Source organism: Typopeltis vanoorti, chromosome 14 (genome assembly GCF_054136105.1).
Source record: "Typopeltis vanoorti isolate ZY-2024b chromosome 14, IOZ_Tvanoo_1.0, whole genome shotgun sequence".
NCBI lineage: Eukaryota > Metazoa > Arthropoda > Arachnida > Uropygi > Thelyphonidae > Typopeltis > Typopeltis vanoorti.
In genome coordinates, this window is record NC_143562.1 from 117,230,583 (window position 1) to 117,254,648 (window position 24,066).

General features: G+C 36.6%; 1 protein-coding gene across 4 annotated transcripts in view; it reads left to right on the plus strand.

Annotated features, from left to right (window-relative positions):
* Window positions 1–24,066, plus strand: part of unc80 (unc80, NALCN channel complex subunit) — a 1,852,146-nt gene that overhangs the window by 740,149 nt on the left and 1,087,931 nt on the right. For all 4 annotated transcript variants that reach the window (XM_090404461.1, XM_090404464.1, XM_090404465.1 and 1 more), the window contains one exon: window positions 23,520–23,716. In XM_090404461.1, coding sequence (XP_090260587.1) covers window positions 23,520–23,716 — 197 coding nt within the window. The remainder of the gene's footprint in view (window positions 1–23,519; window positions 23,717–24,066) is intronic.

The following is a 24,066-nucleotide window of genomic DNA, read 5'->3' on the forward strand; positions in this document are numbered from 1 at the left end:
AACCACGCTCTTCTTTAATTTCCAGGGATGACCTCTTGTTCTTCCATCACTATCACACAGCTGAAACATTTCCCCTGCATCAATCCTATAAAAATCTTTCAGTAATTTAAATGTTTCTATCATATCCCCTGTTCTCTGCCTATCAACCAACCTCAGCAATCCACAAGCTCTCAATCTATCAATGTCGGGAGCATTTTTTACATCACTTACCAACTTGGTCACTCTTCTCTGAACCCTCTCCACAGCCTCCTCATCTCCAAGGAATCCAGGTGACCAGACCTGAGCACAGTAATCCAGATGTGGAAGTATCAATGCTTTCTAAAGGGGAATAATAACCTCTTTATCTCTGGATGTCAGTGTGTTCCTCAACAACCAAGTAATCCTATGTGCAATCTTGGACACCTTAACAATGTGTCCCCTGAACTTCATCTCCCTATCTACCAACACCCCCTAAGTCCCTGGCCTCATCAATATCTTGGAGTACTGTTCCATCGATGTAGTACACAGCTGGTAATCTTTTAATCCCAAAATGCATGACTTTACACTTTTCCACAATGGGCAAAAGGTAATGGATGAACTGACATTTCTACCAGCTTATTTAAAACATCCTGCAAACTTTCAACATCAGCTTGATTTTTTATTGCGCTACCCAACTTTGCATCATCAGCAAACAACTGCATATCTCCCTGTAAGCCATTTCCTATATCATTTATATACAAATTAAACAACAATGGTTCAAGCACAGAGCCCTGAGGCACACCACTGGTCACCTGCCTCATCCTGGACTCGGCTCCTCCATACACCACCTTCTGGTATCTCTCCCTGAGCCATTCTCCTATCCATATCACCAATTTAGTATCCATTCCCATCTGCTCCAATTTGTGTAACAGTGTTCCATGGGATATCCTGTCAAAAGCCTTAGCAAAATCCAGAAGTACCACTGTGTAGCCAGTTCCTTTGTCCAACTCAGATATCATTCTGTTATGAAAAGTTAATAGATTGCTAAGGCAGGATCTACCTTTAACAAAACCATGTTGACCTCTGTAGAGTATCATATCCTGATCCACCCATTCTTGAATTTTGTCTTTAACCAACTTTTCCAATACTTTTACCACAACTCGTGAGATGGTGATTGGTCTGTAATTAACTACCGCAGTTTTAGAGCCACCCTTATGCAAAGAACCACTTTGCTTAACTTCCACTCCCTAGGGGCCATGCCAGTGTTCAAACTTAAGTTAAATATCAAAATAAGAGGGGCTGACAATTCCTTTGCACATTCACACAACATCCGAGCTGATATTCCATCTAAACCTACAGCAGTGTTTGCATTTAAATTTTGCAATATATTAAATACCTCTGATTTCTTAGCTTCAATTCTCACATTAGTTATTGCTACAGGTACAGAGATATCCTCACTTGGGTGATAGACTTTTAAGTGATCACTCAGTGACTTGACTATTACATCTGATTTTTCACCTCAATACCATCAGCACCTGCTAAAGTTATCCTTCCGAAGTCATTCTTCCTTTTACTTGCCACCTAGCGGAAGAACTCTTTGGGATTACCCTTGATCTCATTGGCCAAGGTCTTCTCATAATCCGATTTAGCTTTTCTTACTATGCTGCTAACCTTCCTAGCTTGAGCCTTGTACTGCTCATGGGTGTACTGATCACATTTCTCCTTGTACATTCTCCATAACATTTTATTTTTTTGCAGCTCAAGATTGATACTATTGCTCATCCATCTAATGCCTGCCTTGTTTGTCTTCCTGATCATGAGGACACAATCTGATATTGCTTTTCTCAGATACCCACTGATTTTATCCCATGCACTGCTAACATCTTTCCCCTGTAATATGTTCTGCCATGGGATGGCTGCAAGCTCACTCCGAAGCTTGTTATAATTGCCTAACCTGTAGTTCCATATATACCCCTTCTTAACAGAAAAGTCTACAGATTTTGCAACCTCCCAAGTCAATACCACATGATCGCTTTCACCAATTGGAGGTAACAAGGACACCTTACTTATGCATATATCCTCTGAACCAATAACCAGGTCCAACACTCTCACACCACTTGTCCCTTCATTTATGTGCTGTTTCAAGTAATTATCTCGTAGAAGATGTATGAACTCCATTTCCTTTTTGCTATGTGATATTTCCTCCTTCCAATTGATATCACCATAATTAAAATCCCCCATAATAATCACTAAACCTGCACTCATTGCACTAATTTGCTGATGCATGAATTCAATATCTCCCCCTCTACCCCCTGGCCTATAGCAGCATCCAACTGTATATTTGGTTGCGTTGATCACTATTTCACACCAGACCACCTCAAAAGAACTCTCATTCACATATCTATCATCTTGATATACTACTTTCTTTGGCTGCAACACATCAGCTATCATCAACAGTACTCCTTCCACTGTTATATCTTCTCTGTCCTCCCTAAAAATTCTGTACCCATCACGTTCAATTCCAGTGACCACATCTTCTGCTGACAGCCAAGTTTCACTGATGCCTGCAACTTTTGGTGAGATTGCACTGACTAATGCCAAAAATTCTTCTCTCTTAATTCGAATGCTTCTTGCATTGGTATACCAAAATTGCAGATTCCCTCTAGTTCTTGTACCGGCTTTAGAACTGATATACAAGTCACTAATTTCAGTAGTCCCATGCTGATTTTTATCCCCTCTCTTCTGCAATTTATTCTAACGCTTGCCTTGTTTGTCTTCCTGATCATGAGGACACACTCTGATATTGCTTTTCTCAGATACCCGTTGATTTTATCCCATGCACTGCTAACATCTTTCCCCTGCAATATGTTCTGCCATGGGATGGCTTCAAGCTCAGTGATTGTATATTTATTGATCCTTATTCTGCGAATAAGGATCAATAAATATACAATCACTTCTTAAGTTTCTCTCTCTTACACTCAACCTTTTCAATATTAGTTTCCCTGCCCAATTACTTCAACTTGTTCAGAAAACAGTAACTTCTTCAGTCGCTTATATCCTTCCATGTTCAGATGCAGCCCATCTCTAGCATACAACTGTCTTTTTCCTTGAAACACACTCCAGACATCAACAAATTCCAGACCTCTTTTTTTGCACATTCTTGCAGTCATATCATTCATTATCATCGCTCGTCTACTTAACTCGTAATTGTCAAAACGAGGCAGCACACACATCCTCCCATTGACACTTTTCCTCTTCACAATATCTAACAATGTTCTTAAATCTTTTGGTACCCGATTTATACCACCACTCAGGTCATTTGTACCCACCATAACTATCATCTTGTCTGCATCATGCCCTCTCTTTATTGCTAAAGCCACTCTTTTTATTGTCCCACCAGCCAAGCACTCCTCAGGCATACCACTCTCCATACCTTTAATCATAGAATCACCATATATCTTACCACTCTTGACTTCATTCAAGTCCACATAAGCATCACTCATGGACTCATTTTCTGCGCTATTCAACATGACTCTCCCAGTTTCATTACTCAACACTCTTTTACTTACCCCCCACACACACTCTCACGACATCTCGTTTCTTCTAGACCTCTTGTGGTTTTATTTTGTTGACTCCCAATCATGCCCATACAATTTATTACTGCATCATTCATCAAAGACTCACCCATACGTAATCCTGTTCTAGTTACTTCAGCTAAAGTAATCTCTATAGACCTAATTTCTCTGTTTAACACACATTAAACTCTATTTTAACTTCCAGTATCTCCTTACTGAGCACTTCCAATTCCTCATGCAGAAGATGAAGGTCATTTTTCATTTTCATGAACTCCCGCCAAAGTTCTTCCACTAAGGGTCCCGATGTCAGCTTCCATTCCTAAATGCTCCAGCCTATCCCGACACTTTTCACATACGTCAACATTTTCGTTCTTCTCATTTAGCCAGACCGACCACAGATCTTTCACATTCTTTGGTGCATACATGTAGCAGTTTCCGCAACGCATCCATTGCGAAAAATCTATCGCTGAGCCAGCCTTTTGTGTAGAAGTAGAAGTCCTGTGTGCAACTGAAGTAAGTTTCTTGTTGGACGCCATCTTTACACGCTGAAGTAGTGAAACAAACGGCAGCAAGAACACAATATATACAATGTAGTTCCAAACAATAACACCACTGAAGTACACTTGTATCTAACCGATACACAACTGCAGCACAATTTGAGACAAAAAGCCACACTATATTTAAATTTAAAACACGTTTTCTAGCCTAACTAAACACAACCTCCACATTCACCAAGGAACATTTGAAAAGAACTTCTGGAAAAGGGGGAAGAAAGCATAATAAATTATGTTTCCCAAAGGGGGAGAAAGCATAATAAATTATGTTTTCTCCCCCTTTGGGAACTACTCAACAAAATACTAAAGAAAGAATTACTAATCATATGAAGAGCCAAAGGCTTCAATTCCAAACTTGGTATTTACTAGGTCTACCTACTCACTGATGAGACCTCAAAAAAGGTCGAAACCAGTCTGGGTAGTGACCTTCTCTCATAATGTTGAACAATAATACAGCTCCTAGGAGCTAAGTTCACATTATGGGTAAATACCAAGAATAGTGATCGGAACTTGCTCCACTCTTTCTATGAGTTGTCTCAGCTTGCACTACCTTAATGGATCAGGTGCTGCACTATCCAGGTATTTGCTTTCGCTTGGAATCGCCAAACTTTATATAGTTTCTATATTCGGCATGAAACTCTTTGAGTTTCTTATTCAGCTAAGAAACAATATGGGATATAATATCCCTTAACTTAAATTAAAGAAAGAAATTTCCCAACAGAATGGAGAACAGGCCAGATCATACCCCATCAACAAAAAAGGAGATGTCAGATCCTACACTAACTGTAGACCTATCACCCTTCTAAGCCATTGCTATAAAATATTCAATAGGATTCTTCAAAACAGAGTTAAACATTCCTATGAAGAACAGATTGAAGAAGAGCAAATGGGATTTAGAAATAGCAGAAGCACAATAGATGCAGTTTTCAGACTAAACATATTAGCAGATCTTATGAGAGACAAAAATAAAAAACTGTACTGCTGTTTAATCAGCTTCAAACAAGCTTTTGACTCAATAAACAGAAGCAAACTCATTAAAATTCTAGAAAACAGAGTGTTTAACAAATGCCTATTATATTGTATCAAGAATTACTATTCATAAACACAAGCAATAGTAATTGAATTACAAAAACATAGAAACACACATAAATCAAATAGCAATTAAAAAAGGAGTTATACAAGGCTGTCAATTGTCACCATATTTATTCAACCTGTACCTAAAAGAAGTGATACACGAAGGACTACAGATGTGAAGGCATAACTGTAAATGGAAGAAAGATAACACATTTAAAGTATGCTGATGACATAGTTATCACTACAGACAGCCAAGAAAAATTAGAAAATATCCCGATCAAGCTGCATCAAACAAGTAACAAATATGATATGAAAATCAATTTTAGTAAAACAAAACTAATGGTAATAGATAGAAAAAGGGAAACAATCCAAATGAAAATAGGAAAACAATAACATAGAACAAGTAAAGCCGTTCAATTACCTAGGATCAATGATTACTGAAGATCTAGACTATTTCAAAACCAACAAACACAGAATCAATAATGGATGAATAACAATGTGCTGGCTACAAAAAATATGGAACAACTACGGGGCTGCACCTACAACGCCCACCCCATAGTTCCGGATTGGTAAGCCGGAATTACAGGGGAGGTGGAATGGTCGGCCAGTTTTCCTTGAATTGATTCGAATTTTGAAGACTCGACACTCAGGATAGCCCCGGAGTTTCAAAATGTTTCAAATAACTTTACAAAAATGTTACAGCCTACATCCGTTTCAAGCTGACTTCACATCCATTTCCAATTTCAGCTTATCATTTTATAGTATAGAGTAGATAAAAGATTAAGCAAAGAACTCAAATTAAAAATATAAAAAACAATGATAATTCCCACAGTACTCTATGGCTGAGAATGCTGGATCTTAAAGAACTCAATGCTTTTGAAATGAAATGCCTAAGAAAAATCAATAGAACAAACTGGACAGAAAGAAAAAAAAACAAATGAAAAAAGTCAGAGAAGAACTTAACGTTAAAGACACAATAATTACAGCACTAACAAAGAGCCAACTAAGCTGGTTTGGACATTATTGTTATTATTGTTGTTATTATTCAGGCCTAAATGGAGTCAAAAGACTTATTGCAGGTGGACTTTCCCAAGAAACATAAAGTCTATCAAGACTCATCATGGGAGGTCCCTCCTATGAAACACAAAGTCTATCATACAATTCCTTAAACTCATTGACCGTTCTCGCTCTAACCACTCTTTCAGGCAATGCATTCCATAGTTCAACCACCCTCCATGCAAACCACTCCTCACCCTCTTGCTCACAGTTTCCTTTCGTAAATTCCAGGGATGGCCCTTTGTCATCATCCTTCCCGCTGTTCAACCAAGCGAAAGAACTCTCCAGTGTCAACCCTGTAACCACCTCTCAACAATTTAAAAGTCTAAATCATATCACCTCTCCTTCTTCTATCCACCAAATTTTGCAGTCCACATTCTCTCAGCTGATCCTCATAACTAACATTGTACAGTCATGTAACCATCTTTGTTGTCCGCCTTTGTACCCTTTCCATAGTTAATGTATCCCCTGCAAATCCTGGGGACCAAATCTGAGAACAATAGTCCAGGTGTGGTCTGATCAGGGTCTTATACAACGGAATGATAACTGTTTTATCTCTGCAGGTCAGTGTCCTTCTCATTATTGCAGCAATCCTCTGTCTTACCTTCGCCACCTTTGCAATATGTCCCCTAAATTTCAGGTTTCTATCAATCATCAACCCCAGATCTCTTGTCTCCCCTACTTCCTCCAGTTTAACTCCTCCCATAGAATATTCAGTGTCCCATCGATGTTTCCCAAACTTCAAGACCTTACATTTTGCTGCATTAAACTGATACCTCCATTCATTTGCTCATCTATCTAGCTTATTCAAATCCTCTTTCAGGGGTACCACATTTGCACTATTTCTAATAACCCTTCTCAGCTTCGCATCATCTGCAAACAACTGAATATCCCCCTGCAATCCACTGACAATGTCATTGATATAAAGGTTAAACAATATAGGTCCCAGTACTGAGTGCTGTGGGACCCCTCTTGTAACCCTCTGCCTCCTTGAAACTGCCCCACTATACACAGCTCTCTGATACCAATCGGACAGCCAATCCTGAATCCAGTTGACCAACCTGACATCCAGACTCATGTGCTGCAACTTAAATATCAGCTTATCATGTGGCACCCAGTCAAATGCCTTCACTAAGTCCAAGAAAATGGCAATATATTCCTTTCCCTCATCTGCTGCTCATGTAACTTTATTATAAAAGGCTAGCATATTGCTAAAGCAAGAGTGCCCCTTCACAAATCCATGTTGACTCTCACAGATAACATAACCCTCATCTGCCCAATGTTGTATATGGTCCATAACTAATTTCTCCAAGATCTTAACAATTACTGCCATTTTCTTACCTTCTTACTATCTTACCTTCCTTCCATTCCCTGGGCATTTTTCACACAGCCAGACTTTCATTGAAAAGCCAGGTCAAAGGAGTTGTCAGTTGTTTAGCACATTCTCTCAAAACTCATGGTGAAATACCATCCAGTCCCACAGCTTTACTGACATCCAGAGTATTCAATATTTGGAACACACTTTTCTCCTGCACCTCTAAACCTCGAATCCACCCTATCCCTCTGTTATTAAAATTTACTCCTCCAGGATGAAATACTCTAATAAAGTGTTCATTGAACAATTCCACTATGTCGTTTGCATCAGTCACCCTATTCCCATCTTTATCCCACATTGTAATTCTTCTACAGTCATTTTTTCCTCCTACTGGCCACATAGCTAAAAAATTTCCTAGGATTTTCTTTGGATCTTAGGACCAATCTCTTCTCATATTCCAGTTTCGCCTTCTTTACCATACTAGTCACTCTCCTGGCCTGTGTCTTATATTCTTCATGCATCTGCTCTTCACCTGTCTCCTTATATCTCTTCCATAGCCTCTTTTTCATATTCATTTCCTGTATAATATTGTTTGTCATCCACTTTACACCAAATTGTGTCCTCTGCTTCACTTGTGGAATACAGCTTACTATTGCTGCTAACCAATATTCCTTCACAATTTCCCAAGCACTAATGATATCCCATCCTTCCAATTCCTCCCTCCATGAAACTTCCCCAAGTTGAAGTCTAAGACTATTATAATCACATGCCTTATAATTCCACATATATTCCCGTGTCTTTGATACTCCTGCATGTCTATTCATCTTCCAAGTCACAACCTTATGGTCACTCTCTCCAACTGGTGGGAAAGAGATGTTATCTCAGTTATTATCAAATCTTCTGATGCTATAACCAAATCCAAAACTCTTTCCCTTCATTTCCCTTATTGCTGCATAGATCTTCCTCTCCCCAATTTATGCTGCTGTAGTTAAAATCTCCCATAACAATCATTCTTCTTGCATTTGCAAAACTGAACTGTCTAAACATTTCCTTGTCCCCACCCTCTGTGCTCCTTGGTCTGTAGCAACACCCCACTAAATATCCCGTCTTGCCTATTACTACCTCACACCATATGCTTTCAAAATCATCAGTGTCCCTGCCTTCCAAAGCCTCCATTTAGAGGACATAAGTCATCACTTATCATAAGCTGTACTCCACCACCACGCTTTCCTCTCCTATCCTGCCGAAAAATGCTGTACTCTGCTACTTCTATTCCTGTTATTATATCCTCTTCTGTCAACTACTTCTCAGTGATCCCAATAATCTTTGGCCAAGCTGATATTATCAGCACCACCAATACCTCTACTTTATTCTGGATACTCCTGGCATTAATATAAAGCATAAAAATGCCATTGTTTCTATACCCATCATTATCCCCTCTCGACCCCACTGTGCTCAGCATTACCTGATGTCATCCTTCTTGTACCAAGTACCCATTCCCACAAGAGGCACACCTGCTGCAGTCCACCCTGGGACACACCGACTTGTTCAGAACAGCAATCTCTCCAGATGCCTACATCCTTCCTCATTCAAATGCATTCGGTCTCTTGCATACAATTCCTCTCTGTCCTCAAATGCATTCCAAGCATCCACATATTCCAGTCCTCTCTTTCACACATTCTAGCTATTATGTCATTTCAATATTACTACTCTTCTGCTCAGCTCGTCACTATCATACCTAGGCAACACGCACACTATCTTTCCTCTATGTGTCTTCTTTCGTACAACCTCAAGCAAGAATCTTGTATCTCTCGTTGACCAATTTACATTACCTACCATCACGATCATCTCACCACCCTTTCACTCTTCTTAATTGCCATAGCCACACTTTCTATCGTTCTTCCATGCAAACACTCCTCACGCATCCTATCTTGAACACCACGGATCATTGAGTCCCCATACATTAAACATCTTACCACCCTATTCCTTGATTGTTCACATGCATCCCTCACTCACTCTCTCTCTCTCCTCTAACACTTTCTCTCTGTGCTCTCCCCCCCCACTTACCTGCCTTTCTTATGTCATGCTATTTCTGGTTCCAGTGCTCCCTTGCATTCCTCTCATTCCCTCTCTCCTACTGTTTCCATTCTCTCCTCTTCTATCATTCCCATAACTCTCTCTCTCTCATTCTCTCTCTTCCATTTATCCCATATCTCTTTCTCATTTCCTCTCTTCCACTTATCCTATTTTTCTCCTCTTCTGTCATTCACAGAACTCTCTCTCATTCCCTCTCTTCTACTGTTCCTATTTTCTCCTCTTCTGTCATTCTTATAACTCTCTCTCATTCCCTCTCTTATACTGGTCCTATTCTCTCCTCTTCTATTATTCCCATAACTCTCTCTCACTCCTACTCTGATTCTCCTTGCATTTGTCTCTTCCATTCGCCTAATCTCATCATTCACACTTCTTATCTCATTCCCTAGACATTCCACCTGCTCTTTCAGCTCATCTATCTCTCTCTGCAAGTCAGCCACTCTTATTTGGCATTCATCCTCCCCAATTGAGACCATCTCCTAAAACTTCACAATCATTCAACCTTTCCATACTCCTCACTCTCATTATTTTATTTTATTCATATTTTTTTCATCCTCTATCATACCATTCATCTCTCTACGTGGAGAATCTCCTGTGTCTGACTCAACAAGGTCAGTTATGGTCATCTCTAACTCACCAAGTTCTTCCCATTGCCTGCATTTTGTGCATATACGTATTCCCCCTTCTCCCACCTGTCATATATACAACCGTCGGGATTCATACATTCCGCAAGTCCCACATGCTACAAAATACTGTATGAAATCACGCAAAATGGAGTCCTTAAATGGGGGAGGACTTGGAGATACGCCATTTGCAATTTTAACTGCCGCTGCTGCCTTTATTCAAAATAGTGTCGCTAATTAGTGTTAGAACTAAATGCTAAATAAGTATAAGGGAGTATAACTATATAAGTAAAATTTCAAACAATTACAAACAAAACATTCATGTATGTTAAATATAAATAAAATATAACTAAATAATGAAAACTTATGCTACTTTCATCTTGTCTTCCACCGTTATGCATCCGATTCTGACCCCGTCTTCTCGGTAACCAAAATACACAATATAGCTATAACGTACTTCAAAAACAAACACTGAAGGACACTCGTATTCCGGAAAAACAACGTAGCATTACAAAAATGTAGAAAAACTACAAAACATACTATTAAATGGTAGAATTGAAGGACAGCCCACCAGAGGAAGACCAAGAAAGAAATGGTTTACAATATTAAAGAAACCACCCACTTAAACTCTATAATAGAATTTCATAAAAAGACAGCAGACAGAAAGGAATGGCAAAAATTCGTCTTTTAAGAACTCAACTCGCCATGAGCGGAAGAGAAGAAGAGAGATTTATGCTAGTCCTTTGTTTCTTTGCCCACCAGTAACACAATGCATAGACTCCATGTCATCTTCATTATAGTCAATCTTGATTTTATTGGCAAGTTTCTTATTCAGCCTACTTAGTATCTAGCATACTTTAGGTCTTTAAGCAATTTTCAGCTTTTATTGGAAACTATCCTATACCAATTTGTTGAAATTTACATGTATAACCTTTTTTTTAATATATATATATAAACATGTTGCTCTCCAGCCCAATTTAGTTTTGTAACCTAATAGATAATAATAATAATAGGACTCTAGCTTTGATGTAGTAAATGTTTTTTTTTTTTTTTTTTTTTTTTTTTTTTTTTTTTTTTTTTTTTATCACCAGAGGTCAGGCCAATAATTGTTGTAATGGTTGGTCAGTAACTTTAGCAAACCATGTGGATTGCAGCTTTTTCTGTGTATATATTGTGTATGCTCCAGATGATGACCTTAATATGAAGGTCGAAACATCGAGTGTGCATTTTGGTTTATATTAACCTCCTAAACGGCCAGCACACCTATAGATGTCCAGCTAAATCTGGATATGATTCAGCCCACCTGTTCAAAGAACAGGGATAAGAAGTGCAATTTGACCGTCATGTCCATCTCGCATATAGACAAATCAGCTGTTCAGAACACACGCAATTTACAGACAAAAAATACTAGTTTAGGTGGTGATGGTAGGCAGTCGATGCCATTGATGGAGATGATTGGTAGTAGAGGTGTAGTGGTGGAGACAGTTGTATAGTGGGTGTCCTCCCGCGATGAGTCTTCGGACTCCTTGGAGGTGTCACGAATAATAATAATAATAATGTCCATTAGAAGGTGTGTTCATTGGATTATCTCACGTTCATAGCTGCCTCTCAGATGCCAATGACAAGAAACACTTTCTTGTTCTATGCTGGGTAACTGGATCTTAGTTATATTGGATAGACTAAAATATCGAAATTATTTATATTTTTGTTTTCTCTTTTTATTGTACAATACAATTTTAATGTCTGGATAAAATAAAGCTCGTTGTTTATTATTTTAACGGTATAATAGAACACAGACACTAAGTAAATAATTGATTTATTAACTTGATGCTGATATTTCGCTGGTATTATAACCAGCATCTTCAGAGCACAAAAACACTGTTTGTCACAATACGCGAGACTAAAACAACATGGTGTACATTAACAAAATTGTAGCAGCAACACAAAGACTAGAGTCCTGATTTTGGCGCCCTCTATCTGAAGAAAAAAAAAAAAAAAAAAAAAAAAAAACGCTATCATATATTGCTAGAGTCCTAGAAAAGTGCTAGTTTTTCCTTAATATGACTGTCTCCCAGATCTTCGGCAAGTTAATACAGCCATATTTGTTGAGATTTGGAGTGTGTTTTAGGGCTTCTGTCGCCTCTAAGAACAATCTCTCTGATTTATATGGGTTTCTGTGTAGTACTTTTGTGTTTTTCCAGTTGATCCTGTGTGCAGGGGTATCCAGAGCATGGTCTGCTAGGCCCGACTTCCCATAATGATATTTCCGGACGTATCGTTTATGTTCACTGATGCGGATATTCACAGTTCTTCCTGTTTGACCGTAGTAGGCTTGATTGCATGAGCAGGGTACTTGGTAGACTCCTGGATGTGATAAAGGAGGAATGCTGTCCTTGGGTGAGCGGATGAGGGTGGCTAATTTGCTACATGGTCTGAATGTAGTGCGTAGTTTATGTTTAATGAGAATTCTTGAGATCTTTTCGGATGTGCCTTTAATGTAAGGGATGGTGACTGTTTTGTTGTAGTTCTCTGTGGTGGATGGTGGGAGGGGTTTCTTAGGAGTGTTTAGTATTTTGTTTATTTTTTGTGGATTGTAGCCGTTGGCCAAGAAGGTGTGGCGTAAGTGAGTCAGTTCAGCAGTAAGAGCCTTATCATTTGAACAGATTGCTCTCGCTCTATGGGTTAGCGTTTTTAATATGCCATATTGTTGAGAAGGATGATGGTGTGATTGTTTGTGTAAGTATCTGCCTGTATGTGTGGGTTTTCTGAAAACTGAAAATGATAAGGAACCATCTGGGAGACGTGTGATGAGTGTATCCAGGAAGGGCAGACAGTTGTTGGCTTCCGGTTCCATAGTAAAGTGGATTTTTGGGTGTTGGCTATTTAAATGTGCTAAGAATGTTTTCAATGTCTCAGGACCATGTGGCCAAATGGCAAGCACATCATCAACATAGCGTAGCCAAAGTGTTGGTTTGAGAGTGGCTGTATTGATTGCTTGTTTTTCCAGGTGTTCTATGTAAAAGTTGGCTAGGGGGGGAGAAAGGGGGGAGCCCATGGCTGTCCCATCAATTTGTTTGTATATTTTCCCTTTCCATGTGAAATATCCTGCATGTATTGTGAATTTGAATAGTTCAAATATATCAGGGGGGAAGTGTGACTTCAGTAGATTGAGGGTTTCTATTAGTGGTACATTTGTGAATAGTGAAGTGATGTCAAAGCTTACTATTAAGTCTGAGCTTTTTAGGGTGAGGTGTTGTAAGATGCTTTTTAGGTGTGCTGAATTTTGATAAAGGAGGGAGAATTGTTAGTGAGAGTGGCTAGTAGCTTTGCTAAATGTCTAGCCAGTTTGTATGTGGGACTATTTATACTGTCCACAATTGGGCGTAGGGGTGTGCCTGGTTTGTGAATTTTTGGTGATCCATAGATCCTCGGTGTTCTAACATGGAAGGGTTTGAGTTTGTTAACTGTGTCTTTGGGCCAGGAAGTGACTTTTTTTAATAATTTTCGTGCCTTATTCTTTTGTGTGTTGGTGGGATTGCGATCTATAATTTTGTATGTTGACTGATCTTGTAATAGTGTGTGCATTTTGTTTTCATATTCAGTTGTGTCCATCACCACGGTTGCATTTCCTTTGTCTGCTTTTGTTATGGTAATCTGGCTGTTGTTGTGTAGCTCTTTTATAGCAATGAATTCCTTATGTGGGATATTACTTTTTGGAGGCTTGGACTTGATTAGGATGTTGGCCACATCTAAACGTATGTTGTTAGCTATTGTTGGAGGCAGGTCGTAAATTCCTCGTTCGATGGACGCCATTATTTCGGCTTTTGGAACTTGCTTGGGAGTTATGGCAAAGTTGTGCCCTCGACTTAAAGCAGTTGTGGCTTCTTTTTTTCAGATAGAGGGCGCCAAAATCAGGACTCTAGTCTTTGTGTTGCTGCTACAATTTTGTTAATGTACACCATGTTGTTTTAGTCTCGCGTATTGTGACAAACAGTGTTTTTGTGCTCTGAAGATGCTGGTTATAATACCAGCGAAATATCAGCATCAAGTTAATAAATCAATTATTTACTTAGTGTCTGTGTTCTATTATACCGTTAAAATAATAAACAACATGTTCGACGAACACATAAGTCTGTCCACACATTTAAAATAAAGCTCCTTGCATAATTTCTTCACTTAAATATTGCCTTACCTTGGAGAACCAATTTCATTTTTAATTTTTTTCTAATCGCTTACTTGACAAAACATTTTCTTTGTTCTTGAAGAAATTAATTCACAATAATTATTTGAAATATTATTTTTTAAAAAAAGGAAAGAAAATCGGCTGCCAACGTTCCAGATTATATTATTTTTTGTTCAAAATCATTGAAATCGAATAATACTTCACAGATTTCCTTTAAGACGTGCTTGATCGACTTTGCATTATAGAGAATAAACATGAAATTCTTTAATCATATCACTAAATTTTTTCTTTATATAGTAATCTACTGTTCTTGGTTTCCTTGTATAATTGGTCATTACAAAATGAAATTAACAGTTATGATTTAAATTTATATGTATATATTTTCTGCATAATTCAGATATTATACCCCAATTTTTAAAGTAAGTGATAGATTTGCTTATATTTTATAATTCAAAATATGTATATCAAATGGATCTAATGTGAAATTGCATTTCCATATTTTTACAATAGAATTGAACTTTATTTTGCCTTTGATAGTTTAACCCCCTCGTTGCATCACTATCACACACCCAAAAACTGTTATGAAACATACGTACAGTTTTTATATAATTCGTTAGTTTTCTCTAGTAATTGTTCCACATAACTTTAATTTTTTGATACAGAAACTATGTGGTGAATATTATTAATTAGCAAATTATAAATCAGAAAATATACATATTATTTCCTGAATATTATAAATCAGGAAATTATGTAATATTTGATGATAGGCAAATTAATATTTAAAATCACTGTCATCCTACAAATGCAATATCAGAATAAAGAAAGATGGAAAACCAAACAAGAAATTTCTGCCAGTAAAATATTCAGATATTGCTTGAGGCTATTTAGTGTGCTGCCTACTATGCATGTTCTATTGTTCTGTTTCTCAGTGGGGATTAGTAATCTCCGTTAGCTTAGAGATTATTACTGGGCAGAAAGGAATAATTAGTAAGTATACCCAAGACACAATTCATTTCCGAGATGGCGAGCAGTAGTAGCAGTAACATTCAGGGTAAGAAAAGGAAACTTTGTGAGATGCAGAAAAGTTGGAGCCTTTGCCTATCGAGCAGCTCTTGTTTCTACCGATGAGGAGAGAAATTTTTCTAGCTCTGAAGATAGCAATCTGAAAATCACTATCTTCAGAGCTAGAAAGACAAGCAATCAGGCAATCCTGCCAGGCATCTGGGGTTGAATGCTGCTAACTCCAACCATTATCTCGAAAATCTACCATGAACAGCTAAAAAAAAAAACCTGCACTCATATGTTATGTATTTAATAAAAAAAAATCAGAAACAAAAATCTGGTGCCTTGAGTGTAAAACTGCTTTGTGTGTTTACCCTTGCTTTAGGGTGTTCCACACTGTTCAAGAATTTTAAATTCTGAACAGTATAAAATAAAAAATGTTTCTTTTCAGGGCCATGAAAACAGTCCTTTTCAGAACTGATAGAGATACCTAATAAAGATAAAAATATTGATAAAGAGATACCTGAATGTACTGTTTTTATTTAATCTTGAAGGTGAATTTTTAAGTTATTTTTATAACATAGAATGATATTTTCGAAGGAATAAAATATAAGAGGAATTGAAATACTCTTTCCAGTTCCTCTTGAACTGGAAAGAGTATTCCAGGTAAATTATTTCACCAAAAAAATAAAAAAAGAATTAAAATAAATTAATAAATAATATATATAAATAATAACGTGAACATTTTCACCTTGCCAACACTCAATATTGATGTGATATGGGTTCCAAATTTTTTGTTTCAGATATATATATATATATGTATTACAAAGTTTTGTAATAAAAATTTCTGCTGCAATGAAGTTTGACAGAATCAACAATATTATTACTACCTTATTTCTGTTTCTCGTGTGGGAGAAAAACGGTAAAATGTCACTCTTATAATTATATTAGATGTTATAATGGCAAAAATAGTAAGGAAAAAATCATTTGCACTTTCTCTCAAAACACAAAGAAAGAACATTGTTAATTCAGCAAATGAAAAAGAAAATACTACATATTTTTCTTCTGTTATCGGATTTTTTTTTCTTGTAGTACAAAGAAGAAATCACTGCATATAACATGGAGTATGCAGGAGGGAAAAAAAATCTGGAAATTGGTTACATTATAACAAATAGAGAAATCATGTCAGAAAAAATTATTCACATAAGATTCTAATATCAGCAGACATAACATTTTCTTCTAGGTTAGATAACCAAAATAACTAAACCTTTGCTACTATTTTACACTAAAATGAAGGGCATGTTCCCCAAGTAATTTACGTTTGTAACAGTTTGTCTTGCGAACGATTTATTAAATAAATTCTCTGAAATATTTGCAGATTGAATAGGTCTATACCCCCCCCCCCCCCAAAAAAAGAAGATTATGAAACACATATGCACCTTTTCTTTTAAAATAATTCAAATCCTCTTTTTCTTGGTACCATATAATGGAATGCACATATCCTTACAGACTGGTATAATCTAATAATTTATAATTTTTTAGTAATAAAAGTGAAACTGATCATTATAAATTAAGAAATTATTTTGGCATAAATAATATATCAGCATGTATTCAAGATACGAAGTAAATTTATATATACTTGGTTTTTAATCCTATTTCCCAAGTGCGCAAACAGACAAGTCAGTCAAGTTTGCACCTGCACGTAGTTCAAATCTAGGCAACTCATGATAGTGCCACACTAGGCAACTCTTGGTAAAGGTGGATTAAGCTGAGATCACTTTCCTTAATATTTTTCCCTTAATGTAAAGCACATCCCCTTGCATACCCAAGTTAAGAAACTTTCTAATCATCATGTAAAAGAAATGTCAGTATTTCTATTAGGATATCTGTAATCAACAATCGAAAAATACAGCAAGACATTCTTGGTGTATTCTGCACTACAACTTCAGGCACTTTAGTGTGACTTTAGTGTTCTCTCTTTTATTATTATTAAACAAGACCTCATGGAGTCAAAGACTCTTTCTCAATAGCACTGAGAGTAATAAGCCTTTAGCTTTTCCTCCAGCTAAGAGGATATTATCAAGTATTTCTAAGATGTAGATTATTTCAGAAATAGCAACCAGCAGCAGCAGCAGAAGTAGTAATATTTAGATTTTTTTAAAAGAAAAACAAACAAAAATAATACTACTGAACTTTCTTTTGTGTGGTATGCATATAAACAATTTTGCATGTTGAAAATATGGCATATTATTTCTAAAATTTCAAATAATTTCAGTATACAGTAGAACAGCTGATTTTAGATTGCAAATAAATAGTACACAGAATTAGAAGCTTCACTGTACAACAATCTGATTGCCGTATTTCTTTTGTCAAAACGGTAAAATCAAGTAATAGATTTTGAATACTGTCTAGAAAAGCTTTCAAACCCGTAGAAATTTAGAATAGTTATTCAATTGAGTTCCAGGAGAGGATAAGGAGCAGGGGGGGGGGGGGGGGGGTAAGCATTAGAAAATCTTCAAAATGAGCAAAAATTTTGAATCATTCCGTATATGATTTTTTTCATATTATATTTTCAACATATCTACGAGGATATGCACTCGATATTATTGTAATGTGCATAATACAAAAAAATAAATAAATAAAAGGCAAAGGCGAAGAATCACTGCTAAAATGTCATTGGATATAAATTTTTGATACCAAAAAGACTCGCAATCGGAAATCAAGTAATTTAACATTTGTTGTTCATAAAGACAAAATAACAAAAATAAATCTTTTCTAAAACTGAAATGTGATGATCCATATAATGGTATTTGGCTTGGAATGAAAGCAAAAGGACATATTTATTTCAATAAATATTTGACATAATATTTTCAAAGCAAACATTTGAATATAATAAATTTAGTTTAATCCTTTAACCAAGTGTAAGCAAACAAAGTTTGCACCTGAAAATATCTTCAGGACTGAGGTAAGGTGGTGCAACACCAGACAACATCGACCGGTTTTGACCTTTATTGAGGTTTCGTCGGTGGAGGCAGACCCAAACGTTTACACTTGGATAAAGGATTAAACTAAATTTATTATAGTCTAACCAAGTGCAAAATAAACTTCCAACGTCTTTCTCTAAATCCAGAGTAATTCAATAATAAGGTGGTACACCTGTTGGCAATGTGTATAGGTAAATATGACCTCTCCTATTGCTTCTGCCTTAGTATCTCCACGTTTGGGTCTGCCTCCCACTGACAAGACCTCAATAAAGGTCAAAACCGGGCTGGGTAGTGGCCCTTCCCATAATGTATAGCATTATGGGAAGATGTATACTGCTATACATCTCCTTGCGGACATGTATACTGCTATACATCTCCTTGCGGACATGTATACTGCTATACATGTCCGCAAGGAGATGTGCTTTGCATTATTGGAGATACTGAGACAAGGAGTGATGAGAGCTTGGTCCACCTTTGCCCAGAGTTGCCTGATGTTGCACCACCTTACCTCTGTCCTGAAGATATTTTCAGGTACAAACTTTGTTTGCTTACAATTGGATAAAGGATTAAACTTAATTTATTATAGTCTAACCAAGTGCAAAATAAACTTCCAACGTCTTTCTGTAAATCCAGAGTAATTCAATAATAAGGTGCACCTGTTGGCAATGTGTATAGGTAAATATGACCTCTCCTATTGCTTCTGCCTTAGTATCTCCACGTTTGGGTCTGCCTCCCACTGACGAGACCTCAATAAAGGTTGTGCATAGCAATATTAATGTCCGCAAGGAGATGTGCTTTGCATTATGGGAGATACTGAGACAAGGTGTGATGAGAGCTTGGTCCACCTTTGCTCGAAGTTGCCTGGTGTTGCACCACCTTACCTCAGTCCTGAAGATATTTTCAGGTGCAAACTTTGTTTGCTTACACTTGGATAAAGGATTACACTAAATTTATTATAGTCTAACCAACTTCCAACAAACATTTGAAATTCTGAGATTCGAAAAAAATTGATATTATAAGTAAAATGAAAGAACAATCAGTGCAATTCTTCTGGTGCACTGATTTGTAGAATGAAATACACCAAATTTATTATTACTAAATAAATTCATTGCAAAGGCTGATCGTTGGACATTTCAGAATTGATTATTTTTGCAAATGTGAAATTCGTTTTCAATTTTTGGGAAGAGACACAATAAATCATTTTACAGGCAAAAAGGTCAAATATCTTAGGTCAGTAAAGGAAATTCCAAGCAACACAATAGGTGTAAAGACGGGGACACAACAGTCACTCAGCAACAGTCGATCCACTAATGGCTCTAGAATAACCGTAACAAGATTAACAGCAGAGGAAAGTAATGGCATGATAAAAGGTAGAATGAAGATGAAATTTTGATCCATTAAAAAAGCTTGCATGTGAAGTAACTTCACGATTAGGCTTCTTGTATAATGAAACTAATAACTTCACATCGATTGTTTGTACCCCATAATGCAATGCACATATCCTTACAGACAGGTATAATGCTATGCATGGGTGGTGGCTCTTCCCATATTGCATAACATTGTACTTGTGAAGTCATTAGATCTATATACAATTAGTCCAGTCATGATTTTACTCCACGCACAAACTTTGTTTTACTCACACTTGGATAAAGGATGAAATTAACCACCTTACCAGCCATTAAAGATCAAATACGCACCCTCAAAAGCTTCGTATCCATCATAAATTTCAATGTAATATCAATGGTATTACAATTTTAATATGCACTTCGCATCCATGGAAATGTGGATGTATATATATGTCCTGGCTGGTAGCATGGTTAAGAATATAAATTCTTGGCATCTTTAATTTAAAGTTTCTTTACTCCTTCATGTACTTTTTCATGTAGCTTATGGATAACTCCAACAGTTTCCAGTTTCAGTTTATTTACTGTTTTGGGTCATCCACTGTTTCATGAATTTTTTAAAATTTGTTTACACATCTCTAGATTTACATTTTTTTTTTTTAATTTTTTTGTGTCAGGCCAGTAATTACAGACAGAAAAATCATCTATTTTTTTTAAGTATCTTCTGTTGAACTTCTTAAGTTGTTGATGCTTTTTTTAGATCTTTCAATATGCCCATTATATCTATAATGGGCATAGAAAAGTTATAAGAAAAACAGGGTTTTTTCCCTCCTAAAAACTCAGGTTTTTCATCCTGCATTCAGACAAATCAGCCTTGCGAACATACTTTATAGACAAAAATACCGGTGGCAGTGGACAGTTGATGGCATTGGTGTAGGTGATGATGGCAATGGCAGATTAAATGGTGGAGACAGAGAGTTGTAGTGTAGGTGCACCCTCCTGATGAGTCTTTGGACTCCTTGGAGGTGTCATGTAATAATAATAATAATGTACTCTCAGACTGCCATTTTGTTAGACAGAGTTTAGTTCTAAAGTTAATCCTTTCTTTTGTTCTTGGCATTTTTGGCCGAGTGGTTAGTGTATCTGCTCTCCAGCCAAATGCGGATTCAAATCCCACAGTGGGCATGGATGTTTGTGATCGTCTGTGAAAATACTAGTGCTGGCGGTGGTGTTCAGCAGGAGATGGCATTGGTGTAGATAATGAAGATAGTTGCAGTTTGTTGTAGTTGGTGGAACGAGAGTTGTAGAGTACGTGCCCTCCCTCGATGAGTTTTTGGACTCCCTATAGGTGTCACATAATAATAATATTTACCTTGTATGCTAATCAATGGCAACCATTGATGGACAGCAAGTTAAGTAAATTTTTTCACTCTGCTTACAGAAGCTTACATTCATAGAGCTACTCATTACACCAACTAGTAGAACATGTGACAAGCTATACCACAGGATTCATATAATACATTGTTTAAATAAGATAACTAATTAAAGTGCTGTTTACTATGGAACACTATTTCACATGACCATTAAGCTGCCTAATTACACATTAAGCAATTCCACAAGTTTAACAACTTCCCAGAACAAGACTGCATGGTCACTCTCCCTATTTGGAGGTAGAGTGTCTACCTTGGTTATGGATATATCTTCTTATGCTATTACCAGATTCAGCACTGTTAAACTCCTATTCTACCTCTGTGATATGCTGTTTTAGGTAATTATCCTCAGCAAGTGTATGGATTCCACTTACATTTTGACATGCCCGCTTTCCTCCCTCTAAGCTATATTCCCATAGTTGAAGTCTCCCATAATAATTGTTTAGCCTGCATTCATTGTGCTTATCTGCCTGTGCATGCATCTACATCTTCCTGTGGACCCCTTGGTTCTATAGCAGCAACTAACAATATATTTTGTCTTGTTGGCCTCTATCTTGCACTAAACAGTCCTAAATGAACATCTCTTCCCCCCCCCCCCAAACCCTAATTTAACTTTTAATTTTGTTGTTGCAGTTATCGGCAATATCCCACCCCCTGCCCTGTTTCTGTTATCCTTCCTGAAAATGCAGTACTCTTCACTTTCTATTCCTGTAACTATATTATTTTCTGTTAACCAGGTCTCAATGATGCCTATAAGTTTTGGCCAAATTATGCTGATCAATGCCAAAAACTCCTCTCCTTTATTTCTGATAATTCCGGTATTTATGTACATGCATTTCAACATTCTCTTAGATCCATAAATACCCTTGTGTATAGTCATTACCAACCCATTAAAATCTGAAACATGTGAAATCACATTCAGCATTGCATGATCATTTCTGTCCACACACTCATTTATCACAGGAATGGCCCAATACAAACTTATATTGCACCTCCCTAATATCTGTAGATTTCCTAGTTTTGCAATTGGAAACTCTCACTAGACAACACTTTCTCCAAATATCTAACTCCAAAACCATTCAAATGTAGACCATCAAGCATAGGTAAGCTGTTTTGTCCATCAAATTCACTTTATACATCTATAAACTACACACCACTCTTTCTGCACAAACTTCTCATTGGCTGATTTACATTCATGGCATTTCTTCTCAACTCTGTCCTAATATACGAAGGCAGCATACAATCTTTACTTCCTTACTCTTTATTTTTGTTTCACTCTGGAACTCTTTCATATCCTCTCTCATTGCATATTTCTCCTCTGAAATTTTTACTTCCAGTCAAATCCTCTGATGCACAAATAAATCCATTTTCTCTGATAATCATGGATAACTGCTAAATTACTAAATTTAGCACTATCACATCCCTGATACTTTATATGCATATTGAAATCTGATTTCTGTCAGATAGCCAATTTCTAATCTAGTCCACTTCCCTTCATATATGAGAATATCTTCATCTGCTCAATTCTGTATATGTGCTGCTACTAATTTCTCTTACTAATTTATAAAATTAATCACAGAAAAAGAATGCAAATTGGTGTATAGTTTTATATGTCCAATTCACCCCACCCTTTTGAATATTTTTGCTTATCAAAGCTAAGTATGATATCTAAACAGCATGAGTTTTTTTTTTTTTTATAACTTCAAAATGAATAGCATTTTTTAAAGCAGTGTTGGGGAGCAATTTTGCTAACTATTTTTGTAGTTTATAAGTTGGACTGTTTATCCACTATTTGCAGCAGGGGATACATAACAGTTTCATGAGTGAGATTCACATTAAAGATTAAAAAAAAAACCTACATCACAAGAATTATTTTAGGATGCATGTTTCCAATGTAGCTGTGCATTTTAATTATTTAATATTAAATAATGTTAAATTACATCAGGTGATGAAATTCACTTCCATTTTAAAGACATTCATAAAACATTTGTGCTCACTGTGAAATTTGAACCTGCAGCCTGTTGGTTAGGAAACCAAAATGCTAACTCTTCAGCCAACCATGCTCATAGTGCTATTTTACTTTCATCCACTTTTATAGGACCCTTCCACTTGAAAGACTTATTGAGCAATCAGATTAGCATCAGAGTCATTCCAGTTCCTTTGCAAATTTTCTAAAAATATGTGCAAATAAATCATTCACCACTACAGCTTTAACGGTTAGCTTATGAATTTTAATACTTTTAATATTTATAATTTATGTATTGCAGTTGATTATTTTTAGCAACATTTGTAAATCATTATCCATATTTGTATATTCAACATATTCAGGTTTGAGAAGGACAGAAAGCATTTCATCTCGGAGGAAAGTAAGTGCAGTTTCTGAGCGTAGTGACACAAGTGAAAAAGCAGATGTGAGCGGTGAAGAATCTCCTGGTGTATTAAGTGATGATCAACCTCCAGAGAGTCCAGTTGATGTTCTGGAAAGTGATGACAGCAGTATGACAAAAAATATGCCTTGGTTAAAGGTTACATAATTGTTTTAATGCATATTTTAGTTATTTTCTGAATGAAATTTTTTGTACATTACTGGTTGCTTACATTTATTTATGTACATCCCTACACTGTTTTGCAAAGAATATATCACATTCATTAATATAGTTCCTTGAAAGGTTGTTAAAAAAATAAATAAATAATAGTATTTTGTGGAAGGTATTTGTTTGTTTCACAGAATTGTTAATACTTTCATGACTACTGCAATATATCACATCAAATGATTTGAAATGGGAGAAATATGCAATAATAGAAGATATGAAAGAGTTGTCGAAAGAAGCAAAAATGAAGAGTAAGAAAATAAAAATTGTGAGTGTGCTGCTTT